At 34.2% G+C, this 21,566-nt stretch overlaps 1 protein-coding gene and 1 long non-coding RNA gene across 3 annotated transcripts in view; one reads left to right on the forward strand and one right to left on the reverse strand.

The window, feature by feature from the left end:
- The first annotated feature begins 227 nt into the window (after positions 1-227).
- Positions 228-21,566, forward strand: part of LOC123666507 (chloride channel protein 2) — a 95,442-nt gene continuing 74,103 nt past the window's right edge. Inside the window, exon 1 of the mRNA XM_045600590.1 lies at positions 228-402. Within this exon, the coding sequence (XP_045456546.1) occupies positions 334-402 (69 nt within the window). The 5' untranslated portion in view covers positions 228-333. The remainder of the gene's footprint in view (positions 403-21,566) is intronic.
- LOC123666508 lies at positions 13,559-14,528 on the reverse strand. Of its 2 annotated transcripts, none has more exons than XR_006745259.1 (3): positions 14,346-14,528; positions 14,090-14,274; positions 13,559-13,642 (listed from the first exon to the last, which is right to left on the reverse strand). It is a non-coding gene; the product is annotated as an uncharacterized LOC123666508 (long non-coding RNA). The 2 variants fall into 2 exon arrangements; XR_006745260.1 differs by having other exon boundaries at positions 13,559-14,011.

Genomic DNA, 21,566 nt, shown 5'->3' on the forward strand with positions numbered 1-21,566 from the left:
CGCGTATTTGTATTTGTCAAGCGCGTCTCAAGTCGCAAGTGTCAGACTCAGTCGGTCACTCGGCGGCTTATTATTTGAACGTGTGTACGTTTCCTGTTAGCCTAAGAGCAATTTATACGAAATCGCGTTTATTCAATTACAAAATAATCGTGACGTACACTGGAGTATGAATGAAGTGATGAATATGTGCAAACGGACGTCGTAACTCAAAGCCGGTTGGGTTTTTTTTCGTTTTATAAAGATTAATGTACTGGTTCGCGCCGCGCCACTATTGTGACTTTTCGCATTGTTTAGTGTTTTGAAACTTTTTATTTATAACTGAAGAGTTTGAAAATGAAGGACGTGATGAAAAAAGAGGAGACTTCGGACGATGAATCCGGATTGGGGTACCAGAATACCTTGGTAAGTTTGCGGAATAACGATAGTTACTTTCTATTTTCTAGAAAACTGCATCTGACCCGCCACATTGTAATTATTTCCTCATACCACACGTTTTAATTGGTCTAAAACTTGAACGATAGCAATTAAAGCTTAGTTAAAAGAAATCTAATTAATTCGAATATTTATTTTTATTACATATACGAAAATCTTTGAAATAGAAAAAAAAGTAAAAATTAATTATTATTAGGTTTCATTATTTTATTCTAATATCTTACATATTATTCGGATTATATAAGCAAATAATTCAGAAATCAGTTCACTCATTATTGTGCAACAAACAATAATTCTTTAATGATCCAATTAAATAAACAGACAATTATTTTAAGTACCTATAACACAAAGTACAATTGTTTCACATTATTTGACCTACACTAAATATTTGTAATTATGTACACACATATAAAAACTTTTTTCTATAAAAATCTTTTTTTTTTTTTTTTTTTAACAAATAATTATTATTACAGTGTTTAATTTAAAATTTTAAAGAGATTCCTGCAAGAATTTTGTCCTTGTAAAATTTCATTGAAATATTTTACCTTCTTTATTTACAGGCCAAATGAATTAATTAATTTACAAATTTAATTTTATACAGATAAACACTATTATATTTATAAAATAATAGTTTAAATAGTTTATAACATTTTCATTACACATTTTGGATTTTAAATTAGTATGCAGTCACACTGAAATAATTTAAAAAAAAATTATCACAACATTTTATTATTATTATTATTAATATTGAGTTATTATGATAATGACTATTAAATGATATTATATGAATTCTTTCTTTGTGATAATAAGTACTTCAAAAATAACTACTTGAAGTAAGTAGTTTGATGAAGCTCAGTATCAATGTTATCTGTAACTCTTAATTAATAGTAAATACTTTGAAGTACCATTTATTATTTTAACAATATTTTATTGCAAAATAATAATAAATATACATTTACACTATTATAGATATCAAATAACTAAATTTGGGTTCACCTGAAATATGAGTAAATAAAAAAAAAAATGATTGAAAAAAAATATATTTTGATTGATTTTATCAATCAAGTTCGTTTATTTTAAACATGTATTTACAACTGTGATTTAAAAAAATGATATGCAAAATCATTTCACATAATAATATCATTATTTCAATTGTCTTTATTTGCGGTATGTTTACTTATTTACTCGATAAATTGAAACAAAGTATGTATTTTCAATTTAAATATGTACAAAATTCACTTTTCAACACAATAACACATTTATTATAGACTTACAGTATTGTTTTGTTTATATGTATTAAACTAAGTAATACTTGTAAATCCGCTATATCTAAATCCGTGGAATAAGGTAGTGTAGGCACTTGATATCTAGACTAATTAGATCTTGGACTCATTAATTGTTTAGGTATAACTTGTGTCTAGTTCAGATTAACAGGTGTTCTAGTTTATAGAACAGAAGTAGGTTTGATTAGCATGTGTGTGTGGTGTGTGCGAATGTGTGTGCATGTTTACTTTATGGAAGTACAATTTTATGTTAAGCAACTGCTGGAGGTATTTTATTATAGTGTTTTGTTTTTTGAACACTTTATTTTGTTGTTTAATAATAATGTCAATTAAATAAAAAATAATAATACTTAATTTTTATATATATATTTATTTATTTATTTACTTATAAGGGATGGTACACAGCACAGAAAAAATTATAAAACAAACTAAAATGAAATATAATCAAAAATGCCAATTACGACCATCCATCCGTTTAAAATTAAAAAAAAAAATTGGCAGTTATAAAGACTGCCGAGAGAAGGGAATACTTAGAACTTTTAGTATCAAAGTTTAAAATTTCGTAATGATTTACAATTAAACAATTCATAATAATCAAACAAGAACACTATTTCAACAATGCACAGTATATACACATTGAACTTTTCACTAAATCCATTTAATTTCACTTATAAGATACTAGCTTTTACCCGCGGCTTCGCTCGCATTTCATTTTTTTGTAATATGAAGTATCCTATGTTACTTCTAATACCTTCAAGAATATGTGTACAAAGTTACATGATGATAGGTTAAGTAGTTTTCTCGCGAAAGCGTAACAAACAAACTTCCATTCACATTTAAAATATTAGTAGGGATGTACACAGCACTAGTTTTTTTTTTTTTTTTTTTTTAATGTCACTGTCGGCAACCAAGCGTACGGCTCACCTGATGGTAAGCGATTACCGTAGCTTATAGACACCTGCAACACCAGAAGCATCGAAAGCGCGTTGCCGACCCAATCCCCAATCCCCCTAGGAGCTTGTTACACAATACGTCAGCTGCATGTCGGTAACGCGAACGCACTAAATTTCACCCATCCTCTCATCAAAAAGCATCTAATGCACACAACACACGGCCGCTGTTATAACTATATACTTTTTTTTCTTTTTATAAATATACATAGAAATAATACATATATAAATATATAAATACAAATATTACACCCAGACTCAGACGTGAATCGAACCCGCAACCCGTGGCACAGATGACAGAAAGCAGGGCCACTACAAACTGCGCCAACGGGCTAGTCAAAATGAAAGTCTAAGTCAAATGATTTTTTTTTTGTTTCCGTGTTATTTAACTACTAGCCACGACTTCGTCCGCGTTGAATAGTTACTTGAAAAAAACCTCGATTTTGAAACACTCTTCATTAGTGCTCTTCTCTTCTGGCTCTTCTAGCCTTCCTCGATAAATGGGCTATCTGACACTGAAATAATTTTTAAATCGGATCAATAGTTCTTGCGATTAGCGCGTTCAAACAAACAAACAAACTCTTTAGTTTTATAATATTAGTATAGAGTATCAAATGTATGTGGATTACTTTATGCCATTAATTTCCAAATAAATACCTTAAATTGAATAAATAATTGTGTTTCCTAGTAAACGAGAAAAACCAACTTCAATCATATAGACAAGTAATACAAATATAAGTAGACGAAAAACATTAACAAAAGCACTACAATTCTCGAATGTTCCGTTTGATTTCTCTAGGATGCCATCATCAGATCCTGGTTCTCTTATCATGGTACCACCCTTGGCATATCTCCTTTCCAACAATATATATATATATATACGGTCGAATTGAGTGACCTTCTCCTTTTTTGAAGTTGGTGAAAAAATAACAATTTTAATGATCATCATGATAATAATTAAACTTTTTAATGCACGTGTTATTTTTACTATAATTAGAAAGTAACATTGTTTCTTAATAAAAATAGTAGTATTTAATCAATTAATATTACAGTTAGTAATAGTGTTACTTTTGTATTTATTCCACTTCCAAAAATGGATGAGGTCATTAGAAACCCCATATTTGAAAGTATATTAAAAATAGGAGTTAAACTGTCATAATGAGACTATCTTGTCACATTTTGTCCCACCAAGCAGAAAAGTGTGTGTCAACTCCTACACGCGATATTTAAAAATATATTTATATCTTTCTCGCAAAAGACAGAGAGTAGCGTCAACGTCATTCCCAGGACAGGTCAGCTCTAAAAACTCCAACCTCTTCCTTACACGTAAATGATGATAGCTTGAGTATTATAGTATAAATAAATATCTTATAACATTCACACGGTCGTCTGTTCCTAAAGTACGCAATTTAATGCTTGTGTTCTAGGTAACAGCCGACTGGTATAACTATATATATATATATATATTATAAATATACATAGAAACCATACGAGTAAGTATAAATAAATACAATCGAACCCAGACTAAGGCGGGAATCGAGACTGAACGCGGAAACAAACTGCGGCAACGGGCTAGTCTTTATATTATCTTTCTTCACAAAAATACTGATATCGTAGATAGATACTTATCTAATATATTTTATTTCTATGTAGATAGATATGAAGATATATAGATACTTATCTAATACTGTATCTAACGCATGTCGGGGTTTTCCCACACCCATGTTATCATTTATAAAAGATGTCATAATTGTGTTTACAGGCAAACGAAAAACAACCGACTTCAATTATATCGACAAGTAATACAACTTAGTTAGACGAAAAAATTGTCAAGTAAATAAATAAAGTTGTAATCAGATCTCGATGAAATTTAAATGTAAATGACCACATGATAAACATCGGCTTTAGATTAAATTAAAAATCATCAAAGTCGGTACACCCAGTAAAAAGTTATTGCGGATTTTCGAGAATTTTCCTCGATTTCTCTTGGATCCCATCATTAGATCCTGGTTTCCTTATCATGGTACCACACCAGTGATATTTCCTTTCCAACAAAAAAAGCATTATCAAAATCGGTTCATAAACGACGAAGTTATCCCCGAACATACAATAAAAAAATATATATATATATACGGTCGAATTGAGTAACCTCCTCCTTTTTTTGAAGTCGGTCATAAAGAATTTGAAACTACCGTTGGCTATTCCGGATACTTAAACAAAAACAAAATAATTCATTGCAATTGATAGTACTTTACGCATTCATATTAACATGTTATTACAAATTAAATCAAGATTAACTGTTCGGAGAAAACTACAAAAATATTAGCTTGTCTTATATTATATTGCGTTGTACGGCTACTGGTTATTATTTTGTAGTCGTACCAGTATGTCTTCGACTTGTAATATTTCTAAGAGACAGGCGTGTTACAGTAAAAATTACTTTCGAAAATACCCGATGGATCGTAACACACGTTAAATAAAACTACGATATAAACTATGGTATTGTAGCTTTTTAACCGACTTCCAAAAAAGGAGGAGGTTCTCAATTCGACTGTATTTTTTTTTATGTATGTTACATCAGAACTTTTCACCGTGTGGACCGATTTCGACAAATGTTTTTTTAATCGAAAGGTGGTGTGTGCCAATTGGTCCCATTTAAATTTATTTGAGATCTAACAATTACTTTTCGAGTTATATCTAATAATGCGTTTTTACTTGACGCTTTTTTCGTCGACCTACGTTGTATTATACCGCATAACTTTCTAGTGGATGTACCGATTTTGATAATTCTTTTTTCGTTGGAAAGGAGATATCCCTAGTTTAGTACTATGATAAGAAAACCAGGATCTGATGATGGGATCCCAGATAATCGAGGGAAACTCTTGAAAATCCGCAATAACTTTTTACTTGGTGTGCCGATTTTAATAATTCTTTTTTTGTTGGAAAGAAGATATCCCTAGTTTAGTACCATGATAAGGAAACTAGGATCTGATGATGAAATCCCAGAAAAATTGAGGCAAACTCTTGAAAATCCGCAATAACTTTTTACTGGGTGTACCGATTTTGATAATTTTTAATTTAATCGAAAGCTGATGTTTGTCATGTGGTCACATATAAATTTTATTGAGATCTGATCACTACTTTTTGAGAAATCTTTGATAACGCGTAGTTAATTGACTATTTTTTCGTCGAACTACGTTGTATTACTAGTCGATGTAATTGAAGTCGGTTTTTTTTTCGTTTGCGAGCAAAAACAATTATAAATATATACTATGACGAGCCCGTTGGCGTAGTTTGTAGTGGATCTGCTTTCTGTTGTGCGAGTTGCGGGTTTGATTCTCGCCTGAGTATAGGTGTAATATTTTAATACAACTTTTTCGGATTTTATCGCGGTTTATGTTTTTTAGATGCCGGACCGAAAAATGATAAAATCCGAAAAAATTGTTTCATTATAATGAACGAAATTTGCGTAAACATTAGAAAACAATATGTTATATATGTATTTATATATTTCTATGTAAAATTATCAAAAAAATATTAACCTATAACAGTAGGCTGTTACCTACAACACAAGCATAATATTATGAAGATGAAAAGTTTGTTTAAATTCTCAGAAACTACTAGTTCCAATTTAAAAATTCTTTTTGTGTTAGATAACCCATTAGGAAACCTATGGGCTACATTTTCCCATAAATTGACGCGTGTGAATCTGCGGGACACACTTATTCAAATAATTATTAGAATTAATGAATAAATTTCGACAAACGGAAAAACACATTCCACATACATTCTTCTCTTACTCATCTTCATAATGTTAGCGATTTGAAGTGGACAAGATAATATATAACGAAACTATGTATCTGATTCTCTGAATCTTATCGTAATCATAGCCCTTAGTTGCTACTGGCATAGTTAATCTTAAGAGAGAAGGACACGAGGTGGAAAACTAGTAGATCTGGTAGGTCCTTAAGGGTGATTGATCTTCCACTCAACTCTGTGGAATAGCCAGCCGCTTTGGAGAAAAACGCCCTCAGAATTTTTATTCCTTCCTAACGAAAGAACACATTTTACGTTACATTAAACGTTGAATCGCAATAGGGCTTGATTAGGGCTAGGGCTTTGATAGGTAGTAAACAACAGTTGGGTGTATCTTGGTACCAATTGGTTATTGAAAACTGCGCAATCAAGAAAGTTATAAATCGTTTTGCCTGTAAATCCCTTCTGCCATTCTTTATCCTATTTATAACGTCCTACTGTCCTCTTGCTTATGCTTCCCTGGTACAAGTAAAATACAGTTAAATAGAGAACCTAACCTTTTTTTTGTCTGTTCCCTTCTGCCATTCTTTATCCTATTTATAACGTCCTATTGTCCTTTTGCTTATGCTTCCCTGGTACAAGTAATGATTATTATTCATCATCATTTCAGCCTATCGCAGTCCATTGCTGGACATAGGCCTCCACAAGTTCGCGCCAAAAATGGCGTAAACTCATGTGGTTGTGTTTGTTTTTCGTGGTACAAGTGAAATACAGTTTAAATTGAAACCCTTATCCTTTTTTCAAGTCTGTTAAAAAAAAACAATAAATTCTTTAATACAAGGAACTACTGATTTTGACTAAGTTAAGGTTGCTTATATTACTGGATACATTACCTAAGTAATGTACTGAATGTTGAGATGTAATTTTTTTTTATTGCTTGACATTTTGCTACCTTAACTTACTTTTATTGTTGTTTTTTTTTTTTAGTTTTTAAATGATATTATTTTTGACTTTCGTTAAGGGTGTGTATCACCTTACGGCGAAATAAATGTTTTAATTTCATTTCAAGTAAAATAGCGTGGCTATTCTACCAGAGCTACATAATAGGTAGGAAAGGAATATCTAATTCTTGTAATCCAATCTGTAGCAATAAATTATAATCTTGTAAAAAAAAAGATTATTTCAGTAACTTCTCTAAAACGGAGCTAATATATAAACAATATCATATTCAATGGATTAGAACAAACACGTATTAAATGTTTAGTATATCGTAAAAATTGTTAATAATTTATTATTATCAATAAAACGAAATAATCACGCGTTGTTTATCTTTAGACGAAGATGTTGTTATAATTAACAATGTATGTAATACAGGGGCATTAAATTAAACAAGAAACCCTATATAGCGACCGTTTCTAAGCTAGAAATATAAATCAGTAAATAATTGTGTTTGCTAGCAAACAAAGAACCCGACTTTAATTACGTCGACAAGTAATACAACGTAAGTGGACGAAAAAAATTAACAAATGCACTAGTCGTCACTACGATTTTCGAGGGTTCCCCTCGATTTCTCTGGGATTCCATCATCAGATCCTGGTTTCCTTATGGTACCACCTTTGGGATATCTCCTTTCCAAAAATAATAATAATTGAGTAAGCTCCTCCTTTTTTAAATCGGTTAAAATCACTAAAGACGCAGATTAATACTTTTGATTAAATAGTACCTACTGCAAGCGCGTTGTGGACCATCCAAGCATTCAAGAAATCTGACACAGGAACACAACGCTAGTAGTATTATTTGGCGGTAATCCTTTGTGAGGTTGGGTCGGGCTGCTCCAAATTTAGAGCAAGATATTCCCTGATGTGCCCTATCTCAGTATCTCAACATGATTGTGTTTGCTTCCAAAAAAAAAAAAAAAAAAACTGAAATTAATGACATCAATTAGTAATACAATGTAGTCGTCAGTCAGTCCAGGCCATTGCAGTCCACTACTGGACATAGGCGTCCCCAAGTTCTATGTATTCCTAGTCATTTTTTTATAATGTATGTGTCATTTCAACATTTGTAAACTGGTAGGCCAATAAAAAAGTTTGTCTTGCTTTCTTTCTTTCAAGTTCGCGCCAGGCCGTCAGACATTCTAGTTTTCCGCAGTCCTCATCCAGCCTACACCGGCAATCTTACGAAGATCGTAATAGTCTAGTAAATACGCGCTATTAGACATAACTCAAAAACTACTAGTCACCAGCTAAGCACCAGCATTCGATTAAAAAAATAATCCTCAAAATCAGTCCACCCAGTACAAAGTTCCGAGGTAATAACATACATAATAAAAAAAGAAAAATACAGTCGAATAGACAACCTCCTTCCTTTTTTGAAGTGCGTCAAAACACGAATCATTAGGCACATGACCGCTTTATCTTAAAGAATTATGATATAAGACGTGGAGATAACGATTAGATAAGGGCCAGTAATCCGTTGAAAGTCAATGTCGTGTGCCCGTCGAGTGTCGTTACGCTTCCTACAATTTCAAAATAATATGTAATATGAACGATTTGTTGTTAGAGCACAGATCTCTGTATTTGATAGCTATCATTGATTGTAATAGTGTTGTTTTCATTGATTTCTCACGCAGTTTCGTGATGATAATTCTACACTTCTTCATATCCAAGAATTGCTATTTCAATAGCATCGATAGACTTCGTATTGCAAATATAATCATTCAACCATCATTACAGCCTATACAGTCCACAGCTGGACATAGGCCTCCACAAGTTGACGCCAAAAATAACGTGAACTCATGTGTTTGTGTGTGGCGGGATAACCATCCAACTGCTGGCTTTGAAATACACAGGCCAAAGACGGGCAGCAGCGTCTTCGGTGCGACAAAGCCAGTACTGCGGTCATCAACCCGCCTGCCCAGCGTGGTGACTATGGGCAAAACACATGAGTTCACGTTATTGCAAATATAAGTAGACAAATTATTGATCGTTTTTTATTTACTTCTAACCTTATTCGTTTTGAGTGTTTCTATTAGGAATGTTTAATAAATAAACCCAACAAAGAATCTATCCTAGTTCTGAGACGTTTTTAATTTGTCTGTTTGCTATAGGGCTAAACTTTTCGAAAAAGGGCTGCAATTATCACAAATAAATAAACAAACTCGAAATTAAAAGAGGTTTTGGATACGAGAAACGTAATACTTCGACGTTATCAGTTAGAAACGAGCCTTTGTGTTGACTTGATGCAAATTCAGTCATTATTCATAAAAATATATGAACACTAGCTGACCTGGCGAACTTCGTACCGCCTTATTTTTTTCGTATGATAATTATATAAATAGAAGTAAAATAAAGCCTATATTTTAATTTGGACAAAGTTACACATCTGTGCCAAATTTCATTAAAATAGGTTAGTTTAGGAGTCCATCGCGGACAAACTATGTGCTAATTACTATGTACTAATTTATATTATTAAAATATGCTAACTAACAAACTAAGTTTAAATAAACGATAACGAAGGAAATGAACATTTGTGAATTTGAAAAATAAAATAAAATCTTCAGTCAGTACTGTTATCGCGAATTACGCGAAAAAATACTTGTAATTAATTAATTGCAATAAAATCGATCGATGTGTTTCGGACTTTATTTATTACGTTTTCCTTAATTAAATTCTTACGCAATTTTTCTTATCGCATTATCCTGTTCCAATACCACACTTTAGTTTACACGTAATTTTTCTGTTAACCAATTCTGCAAAAGATAATAATTATTGCTATTTTTATTGAGATAGTGCAGAGCAGGAAATATCCTGCTCAAAATCTGGAGCAGCCTTACTGGGGAAATGCCTCGACCTTACTCGACCTTACAAAACATCACAGTTAAATAATACTTAATTCAGGCAGTGTTGTGTTTCTGTGGTGAGTTAGGTAGCCAGAGCTCCTGGGGAAGGTCAGCGATGAGGTCGGCAACGCGCTTGCGATGCTTGTACAGCATTGCAGTTGTTGCAGGCGTTCGTAGGCTACCGTATCCGCTTACCATAACGTGGAGTTATAACTAGTTGAGCCCGCGACTTCGTCTGCGTGAAAATAAAGAAAAAAGTTACTGTTCAATTCGCAGAGTTATATAAATAAATTTTTAAAATAAAATTAGCTTAAGTTACTCCTTATTACATCAGCTAACTGCCAGTGAAATTCCCGTGAAAATCGGTCCAGCCGTTTCAGAGATTAGACGGAACAAACAAACAGACAGACAGACAGACAAAAAATTGTAAAAAATGTTATTTTGGTATATGTACCGTGTATACATCCATGTGTATTTATTAAAAAGCGGTAATTCTAATATTACAAACAGAGACTTCAGTTTTATTTATATATAATAGATAAAATTTAAAATACAAAAGTGGGTTATATTTCGTTTTAATTAGTGGAAAGTGTGTCTACAATAACTAACATACTTTCAAAACTGTATCATTTTAACGCTTAATTTACTTATTATTTACTTGAAAATGTATTACGTATGATTATGAATGACTTCAATTTAGTTCATCGAACTAGTTACGAAACCCTGATCGTACGAAAACTGATGGAATCTTCCCAGGCGATTACCCTACGAGTTTCCCACATTAGCCGAGTTCCCCGTATTATTAATTAGTCTTTCATTGCCCTACTGTTTCAATTTCTAACTTTATTAATTGTAATATTATTTTGATCACTCTTTGGTTTCCACTTCGATTAAAGCAGTCACTAGTTATAAGATAATTATTGTAATAATATGTAATTAATACATAATTAATAATTTTTCGATTTGTTTTTCAACCTCCTGACTGCCGCAAACGTAACAAACTATTGTTATATTGTTATGGTTTTAACAGTAAATAAAAAAATAAAGTTTTTTGGCGGATTAAGCAACTCTTCTACATAGGGAAGGAGTGTGATGTTACAGGATGAATCGTCAAATCTATCTGATACACGGCAGTGTCCAGTCAAGATAAAAAAAAACGGGCAATGCGTCGTGTTATTTTTACCAGAAATTGACTAATTTAGCAAAATGCTCATATTTCCACGTTTAACCAACTAAATTTACAGTTGGGGTAAGTACCTGATAACTTAATTAAATTCATTTTCATTTCATTTCATTAATTCATTTAATAAATTCATTTTAATCAGGATGAATTTATAGCTGCCATAACAGATTTTAGACCGGATATAGTGGCTATTAACGAGACCTGGCTCAGGTCTGGTGAAGAGAGTAGGGCTCCAAGGTTGGTGGGCTACACTCTGAGACACATCCCTAGATCAATCAATATTAAGGGAGGACGAGGTGGGGGTGTCGGGTTCTACATACGCAAAGGAATCTATGCCCGTTGTTGTAAATATCCTACGTCTGACAAGGTGGAACAAATGTGGATCACGACCCGTATACAAAACCAAACCATCACTATAGGTACAGCGTACAGACCTCCCTGGCAGGATCCTGGCATCTTTTTAGATGCCTTATCAGATTCCGTAGCGGCTCTGCATCGAAATGACGGAATAATTCTAATGGGTGACTTCAACATTAACCTTCTCGAGACAAATACCAGTAGGTTCAGATTATTTCGTGATTTTTTGAATTGTTTCTCACTACAACAGATAATCACTCAGCCAACTCATTTTACCTCCCGTAGCAGTAGTCTGATAGATTTGATATGCTCTGACATGCCTGTGGGCTTGGTTGATGTAGAACATATTCCAGAGCTGGGTGCGCATGCCCTTCTAATAGCAGAATTCAAAATTAAAAAGCCAAAGTATCAGCCAACTTACAGAACATTAAGACCACTAAAAGATATCATTCTTGATATTGGGAATCGCTTGAGCAGTGTGGTAGTGTCAGCGAGATGGTAGAGTCTTTTACCAACTGTTTAATCAAGATATTTGACATGCATGTCCCCATTATAAACTTGAAATTAAAATATCCCCCCCATCCATGGATTACCGAAACTATTAGGTCAATGATGCGCATTAGGAACAAATATCATAAAAAGTATAAAATAAAAAAGACAGAGAACACTAAGGAATCCTATAAACTAATGAAGAGCATAGTAACCAAGGCAATAGAAGAGGAGAAAAAGAGTTACTTTAATAAATTTATCAATAACAACATAGGTAACTCCAAAAAGCTGTGGAAAAACCTCAAGCATACAGTTTTACCTAATAAAAACAAAACTGCTGACTTACCTTCACACCTTGCTGATCCTGATGCAATCAATAACCATTTTCTCACAGTACCGGGTGATAATCAAACTAACTTTTCTGATCTTACTTATTTTGTGCATCATCGTCACTCCTCATCCACTTTCTCTCTTAGTCCGGTAAGTGAGGAGGTGATTCTGAAGGCTATAATGAGGATCAATTCCAATGCTCAGGGCCATGATGGTATATCATTAGACATGCTCCAGCTGACACTGCCACAAACATTGCGCACCATAGTTGCGATCGTTAATCGCTCAATAACAGAAGGAAAATTCCCAAGTGGTTGGAAAACTGCTATGGTCAAACCCATACCGAAAGTTAATGACCCTACTTCTGTGCAGGATTTGCGGCCCATCAGTCTAGTACCTTGCTTGTCAAAAGTATTAGAGCGTATTGTCTGTGACCAATTAACCAACTATATTGAGAGCAATAGTCTACTTCCATCGTTACAATCCGGTTTTCGTAAGGGACACAGCACGGCAACTGCCTTGTCGGACATCGTCGATAATTTGCTTACCGCCCAGGATCAGGGGATGGTCAGCCTTCTCATATTGCTTGATTTTTCACGTGCATTCGACTCAATAAACACTGCGCTGCTGCTGTCTAAGCTAACATTCTATGGTATTGATCTCCACGCTGTAAGATGGTTTCACAGTTATCTGCAGAACAGGCAGCAGTATGTAGAATTGGTTAGAGCTGATGGGTCGCGGTATCGGTCGGGAGTTCAGTCTGTAGGTCGTGGGGTCCCTCAGGGCTCTATACTGGGGCCGATCCTCTATGCGTTGTACAGTGCCGACATAGTAGAATGCATCACCTTTTGCAAATACCATCTCTATGCTGACGACCTGCAGCTGTGCTATTCGTTTTTGCCAGTTGATTATGACTCTGCTATTGATAAGGTAAATATTGACCTAAAGACAATCTCAAGGTGGTGCAAAACAAACTGTCTTGTCCTGAACCCCAAGAAATCCAAGCTCCTCGTAACTGGTTCTAGAAAAAAGATTGCTCTGTATGATAACATACCCATAAACATAATGATAGGTGGGGAAAGGGTGGAGCGTGTGGTCAACGTTAAGAGCCTGGGCCTGGTGCTCGATGGCGACCTCCGCTTTGAGAAACATATTATGGAGTGCGCCCGTAACTGCTTTTATAGATTGAAGCTTCTATATAACATTAGACCCTATATCAGCGAGAGACTAAGACTAACCTTGTGCGAGTCACTCATACTATCTAAGTTAAACTATTGTGATACCGTCTATGGTCCATGCTTGCTTGTTAGAACTTCAAAACTCATACAGCGAGTGCAAAATGCTTGTGCACGGTATTGCTTTGGTTTGTCCTCGCGAGCTCACGTCACACCTGTATTAAATAATAGGAACATACTGAACATGGAGTCTCGCCGGAGGATGCACTTGTCTACAATGATGTTCGACTTACTGAGCACTGGCACACCGCAATATCTATTTGGCAAATTGGCGTGGACTAAGGTGCATGGAGGGTACCCCAGGCGTGCTTGTACTAATGTTTTCGAGACGCCGGCGCACAGAACTGCTGCCTTTCGTGGATCGTTCAGGTTTGCGGCCTCCCGGTGCTGGAACGATTTACCGCCCCCAATGCGCGATCTAAAATCCAGAGTCACATTTAAACGTCTTATAAAGATACAGTTATTAACTTGGCAAAAAACCTAACTTACCTACGGGTCTACGCGACTTGCCGGGGCGGACTTTGTCTCGGTTTCCGGGGGGTTTGCACTCCTTGACTGGTCCCTACTACGCTCTATAACCACTGCCACGTCATGACATATAATTCTATTGTCCACGTCACGACCACGTTGCAAAAATACAACAATTTTTTGTACAAAATATGTCGTCGTAACTCTTATTTGATGACAGTGACGTGACATTTTCTCGCGTTAGCGGGTTGTCGCTCTGGACGTGTGCGTTTTTGGTGACAGCCTTGACAGAAGCTTGCACTCCGTATACGTTTTCTTATTTATGTATTTATTTATTTATTTATTTTATTGATTTAATGTTATTATTTATTTTATGTATTACATATATATCTCTTTAATTATTTACTATAAGTATATTATTGACATTGACTTTGACTGTTAAATATGAGTGAGCATCTTTTGTGTGAGTCTAGTCAGGCTGTATGACTGTTATATTATTATATATTTCTTTTCTTTTTTTCTGGAATATTTTTATTGTTACTTCTGTTATTTTTTTTCTCATTATTAAGTTTTTTTTTTTTTTTTTACGTGTCTATCTTTCGTTGATTTTTATTTTATATTCTCTTTTTATTAAGCAAATTATGTTCTTGTGGCGTTTGGCGTCTGAAGTCGCCGATGCAGGCTCTGACGGAAGAGCAGCGCCTTAGCAGTAACAATTTGCTGCTAAGCAATGCTGAGGCAGAGACCTGGTTGGCCTTCTAACTTAATTGTAATATTAATATTTTAAATGATAATGGCCAATAAAGAACTTTTCTTTCTTTCTTTCTTTCTTTCATTTTCAGAATGGTTTTCCTGTCGATATCGTTTGAGATTAATTATGCATTCTCTACCTGTGTTTTTCCCGTAGCAAAAGGTTTTTTTTTAATAGTTATTCGGAATAACTACATGCTAAATACGTTTGTATAATTTTAACTAGAGTTTTATTTATTATATTACATGTGATATATTTTGTTTATCAATAAATATTCACGGCTTATTTTCAAGGTCATTACATATTTACACTTTCAAACATTTTTACCCAAGTACCTATTAAAACAGAACTAATAAATACGAAAATAACCAACATGTATTAGCTCCAGGGGTGCTTACCATTATTCGTAATATTTAACAACACGAAATCTACTAATATATGATCCGAATGAAAAGTATCCGGAGAAAAAAGTATTTCATAGCTAAAAGTTATATATATATCTGATGGCCAGGACCAAAAACTTCGAATAAATTTATTGCACTGCACAATACTTTGTCTCCTAGTAATAATAAGTAGTTAAGTACCTCTACATATGCATTGTCATTGGTCTGTATAATTTAAAAAAAAAAAAATTTTTCGAACGCCATCTTTAGGGTCTGTGGAAAGGCGTGTAGTTACCAGCACAGCAACTTCTATCTGTCTTTTCGATTCCGGTTGCTTTAGCCTCATCAATCGCATCTCCGATTAATTTACGTTAAAATTAGTGCAACAGACGTACCACATAGAGGATGCATTCAGTTCAACAAATTAGGCAGTATTACAAATTTTAATTACAACATTGTTGTGTCCACTAAAACAAAATTCCATAAAACATCAAAAAACCCATGATCACCATAGAATTTGCAATAGAAGTACAACACAAGACGTAGTGATTCATTAACGTATATAATAACTAACAATGAACTCAATTAATTGTTCTATTTTAAGACCTGAGTATCCTTTAAGAACGGCAAAATGTCTAAATATAGATCACACTCCCACAGCTTTCTTGATTCATAAAACATGACACGATCGCAAGAATGGTTTATTTTACTAGACGACGTGTGAAAACGAAAAAAAATTGAGTTTGCTCGCAAACGAAAAAAAAACGACATTAATTTACACCATCGACAAGTAATACAACGTAGGTAGACGAAAACATAGTCAAGTAAATACGCATTATTAGATATAACTCAGTAAATACTTGTTAGATTTCGATCATATTTATTTGGGACCACACGGCAAAAGCGCAAGTTTTTTGTTAAATTCGATTCCGGGGTCTTGAAATTACACAAAAAACGTAAGTGTAAACGCCAAAACCATGGCAAACATCAGATGCCGTCACCTCATTCAGTTAGTCAGTTCAGCCTATTGCAGTCCCCTGCTGGACATAAGCCTCCAAGCTCACGCCAGATATCCTGGTGTTCCGCAATCCTCATCCATATGCCGTTACTATACAAAATAAATTATATTTCCATTACTAGCTGACCCGGCAAACGTTGCCTTGCCGCTAAACGCTATTTAAAAATAGGGGTTGATGGTAGAGGGTTGAAAATTTAGGGCTGTATGTATTTTTTAATGTTGTATCATAAAAAAATAGAAATTAAAAATTTTGTCTAAAAAATAAAAAATAAAATTTAGGGGTGGACTACCCCTAACATTTAGGGGGATGAAAAATAGATGTTGGCCGATTCTCATAGATACCGGATAAGCACAAAAAATTTCATCAAAATCGGTCAAGCCGTTTCGGAGGAGTATGGCAACGAAAACTGTGACACGAGAATTTTATATATTAGATAATAACATAATTGAGAGAAAAAAAAATTGTAATACCTAATACAATAACGTTATTTCATTTGTCAGGTTGAATAAATTATAAGGAATCATATCATTTGACATTTCAAATAGGACTTTGCTCTATTTTGATGCGTCATATCATTTTAATAAATGGATCCAAGATTTATGATCTAGCTAGACAATTTACTTATCAAAACAAATAAATACGCTTCAGCCTGTAATATCCCACTGCTAGGTACAGGCCTCTTTCCCCATGTAGGAAAAGGATCAGAGTGTAATCCACCACGCTGCTTCAATGCGGGTTAGCGGATATATTCCCTACTTTGAGTAAATAAGAATACCTTCTATTAGTGTTAATGGTCTACGTACATCTGCCGGATTAGTAGGTATCTATATGATTAATGTTTAGGTGCTATAAGCAGCAGAATTATTTTATAGCCTGCCTAACATTCCTGAATTATCATGCTTTAGTATATAATAACAAGATTACCCTTTGAAACTATTCGCCCGTGACCGTGGCGTCTGATACGTCGGCGAAATACTTCGAATAATACTGTTTTCAAGCAGTGTTCTGTTCCTGTTGGTGAGTAAGGTAACCAGAGCTCCTGGGGGAATTGGGGATAGGGTCGGCAACGCGCTTGCGATGCTACTGGTGTTGCAGATGTCTATCCACCAGGTGATCCGTATACTTGTTTGCCGACCTAGTTATATATATATATATATATATAAAGAGAAATATCGGGAGTTTCAAAATGGCAATCGTGGTGTATCCCGTACCTAAATGTAAACTTAAAAGTGTAAGATATATAATAATATTGTAAAACGGACATCCTTGGATAAACATTTTTTCTCTATTTAAACACAATAAATTGTGTAAACAAAATCAGCAAACGGGGTTATCCACACATCCTTGGCACATGAAGTGGAATAGTCCATTTAATTAAGAGTATCAAGTCAAATTTCACTATCTGTCGTTATCTCGAGAGTTTAATGTGCCTTATCACTGACGTATACTCTGATTAATAAAAGTACGAGCGACTATGAAATATCACTTCATCTATTATATCCAAATTTTAATCTATAGGATTTACTAAACCATATTTGCTTGATCATAATTTTAAATACGCTCTTAGTACAAAAACAGTACATCTATGACCAAGGCTGTTGTGACTATGCCAAATCGCCGGAACCCAAAAATGCCTAACAAAAAACTCGTTATATATTTAATAAATTTATTCATCATCACATCACAGCAGCCTTTCGTAGTCCACTACTGGACATAGGCCTCCACAAGTTCACGCCAAAAATGCCGCGAACTCATGTGTTTTGCCCATAGTCACCACGCTGGGCAGGCGGATTGGTGACCGAAATTTATTATTTTATAAAAATATACTTACGTGACAATATCTAATAAATCGATGAACGCCGGCTGCATGCGCGAGAACGGATGACTCATTGTCCCGTTACGCTCACTGTACGCTTGCGCCGCATCTATCTTTCTTCCACTCGATTGCCCGATGCGTTACCAATACTAAACTACCTAGATTAGATAGATTAGAACTAGACTTAGCCCCCGGTGTCTTTAAACCAAGTAAGCATACTCACCAAGCTTTAGTCGGTAGAGGAAATATTAACTATAAAAATGTCAGCATATACTAGTGTACGTATATCAGATATAAACAGATAAAATATCAAACTGATGACGTCAAAACACCGACCGCGAGAAGAGATTAACTGAGTCCGACTCAAGTAAAATTCGCAAGATTTTATCTTTTTGATGTTGTAGCTGAAGTATTAGATAAAGGATATATAAGAATATCTAGTTTCCCACTTACTTTTTAACTTTTGCTATATTTTATATATATTTATATAACTTGGTCGGCAAACAAGCGCTAATCGCTCACTGATGGTAAGCGATTACTGTATCTTATAGACGGGTGCGACACCAGAAGCTTCGCAAGCGCGTTGCCGACCCTATCCCCAATTCCCCCCAGGAGCTCTGGTCACCTTACTCACCGACAGAAACACAACAGTGCTTGAAAACAGTATTATTTAGCTGTGATCTTCTGTAAGGTCGAGGTACTACCCCAGTCGGGCTGCTCCATATTTTGAGCAGGAGATTTCCTGCTGTGCCCTACCTCGGTTGTATATTGCTCATCAGCTCCAGATAGTGCTTAATGGGGCTGATAGGCAATTGTAAGGCTGCATCTGTTTTAACAGACTGTTTAGTATTTAAAATATAAAAATATACTTAAACCCGAAGTGTGCTGGATTAAAATATACATAAATCATTTGCCACGTTTGTGAAGTTGAGCATCGAAAAGATTTTGGTTGAGTCGTGATTCAGTATGGCCAAAAAAATAAGTAAAGAAGTAAAAGAGTAGTGGTTATAGAAGATGAAACGACTGAAAGAATGGAATGTCACTTATCTCGGAATAATAAAGCGTATTTTTTCTTTTGCTTGAATATGGTAAATCGGTTTCCTGTGATGCAAAATTCGGTCTATTTTCGGACCAAAATAATGGTAATGACGCTGCAGTAGGTGATACATTATAATCTATTTCAGAAGGTCATGATTTGCACAACCATTACTTGTAATATACAAAATATTTGTTTTGTTATTTAAGTATAAGTCTATTATTACGTTATAATTCTCTTAGTTCATATACTAACGTTTGCATTACATAAAGTGTCAAGGTAATTAGTTTGGATTTCAGGCACTGAATTTACAAGGTTAGATGAGAGAATTAAATATTTTATATATAAACTAGCTGACTCGGCAAACGTTGTCTTGCCGCTAAACGCTATTTAAAAATAGGGGTTGGTGGTAGAATGGTGAAAATTTAGGGTTGTATGTATTTTTCCACGCCAAATCATAATCAAATAAAGAATAAATAATTTATCTAAAAATTAAAAAAAAAATTAGGTGTGGTCTACCCTTAACATTTAGGGGGATGAAAAATAGATGTTGTTCGATTCTCAGACCTACCCAATATGCACACAAAATTTCATGAGAATCGGTCAAGCTGTTTCGGAGGAGTTTAACTACAAACACCGCGACACGAGAATTTTATATATTAGATAACACAATTAAATCAATATTATACATAATTATTGCTATTTCAATTATTCTTTTCATAATTTTTTTTTTTCTTGTTCTTAATTTAATTATAAATTTTTCGTTTACATTATTTAACTTATTGATCCAGTTCTCACATTTCATATGGGGTTGCAATATTCAATGTGTTGAACAAATTTGTATTTTCCTCTCTTAATGATGGTAATTAATATTTACGTGCAAAAATAATAGCCATACTACTTTCTGGACTTTAATCTTATATATAAAATTCTCGTGTCACAATGTTAGTTAAAATACTCCCCCAAAACGGCTGGACCAATTTTTATGAAATTATGTGTGCATATCGGGTAGGTCTGAGAATCGGCCAACATCTATTTTTCATACCCCTAAGTTATAGGGGGGTTTATAACATGACAAAACAACATTTGGGGGATCAGCTACTATTATATAAATATGAGATGACATGTTCAACTTCATTTGACGACGTTTTTCAAAATTCTCCTCAACCTTGACTATGACATTTTTACTTTCCTCCCTAACAGACCCTCCAAATATACGGTAAGTTTATGGAATATTTTAGATATATATATTAAGCAATCGGTCGTTACTCATAGTAGGGAATATATTCTTCATCATTACTAAGTTTTATTAACATGCAAAATGTAACAAGTTCATGAACTTGCTATAAATAACACAGGTGTTGTTGCACCCGTTAAATTACTTGAAAAATATATTCATGGACAATTAAAGAAATGTCTTACACCCGCAGTTTATCTGTGGCACTGAATACTATAATACAATTGTAAACAAGTATTACTTACAAGAGCGAAGTTCTCGTTATGATATTATTAGTATGGTATGGTATAGTGATTAATTCATAACGAAAGGTGACTTTTAGTTAATGCGAATACGAAAAAATAAATAGTGATTTAATTAGTTTAAAAAAAAAAACAAAAAAAAAACAATGAATATGGTTAAACCTGGACAATTCACCTGATTTTAAAAAGTTAATCGTGGAAATATAATAATTTCCGATAAATAAATGCCACTTCAGCCTGTGATATCCCACTACTGTGAATAGACCTTTTTCCCATGTAGGAGAAGGATCAGGGCTTAATCCACCACGCAGCTCCAATGCGGGTTGGCGGATATATTCCCTACTATGAGTAACGATCGCTATCAGATGTACATGATAACAACCGGGATCGACCGGCTTAACGTGCTCTCCGAGGCACGGTGGAGAGACCCACAAGGACTGCACAAACACCCAGACCAAGGCAAACACCTGTATGGCCAATACAAATGTTTGTCATGTGCGGGGATCGAACCCGCAACCCCCAGCGCAACAGGTACAATTCATGGCTGTAACTGTTTGCGCCAACGCGGCGTCAATTTACTATAGATTATCAAAAAATGTATGTGGATTACTTTATGCTATTAATTTCCATTTTGTCAATAAATAAATATGGAATGAAAAATTAAGCTTATATGACAAAAAGAAAAATGAAAATAATCAAGAAATCGGTTACGATTTCAAGAGATAAAAAAATACTAAAAAAAACTTTTTATTCAAAAT

The sequence above is a fragment of the Melitaea cinxia genome, chromosome 26 (assembly GCF_905220565.1).
Source record: "Melitaea cinxia chromosome 26, ilMelCinx1.1, whole genome shotgun sequence".
NCBI classification, from domain to species: domain Eukaryota; kingdom Metazoa; phylum Arthropoda; class Insecta; order Lepidoptera; family Nymphalidae; genus Melitaea; species Melitaea cinxia.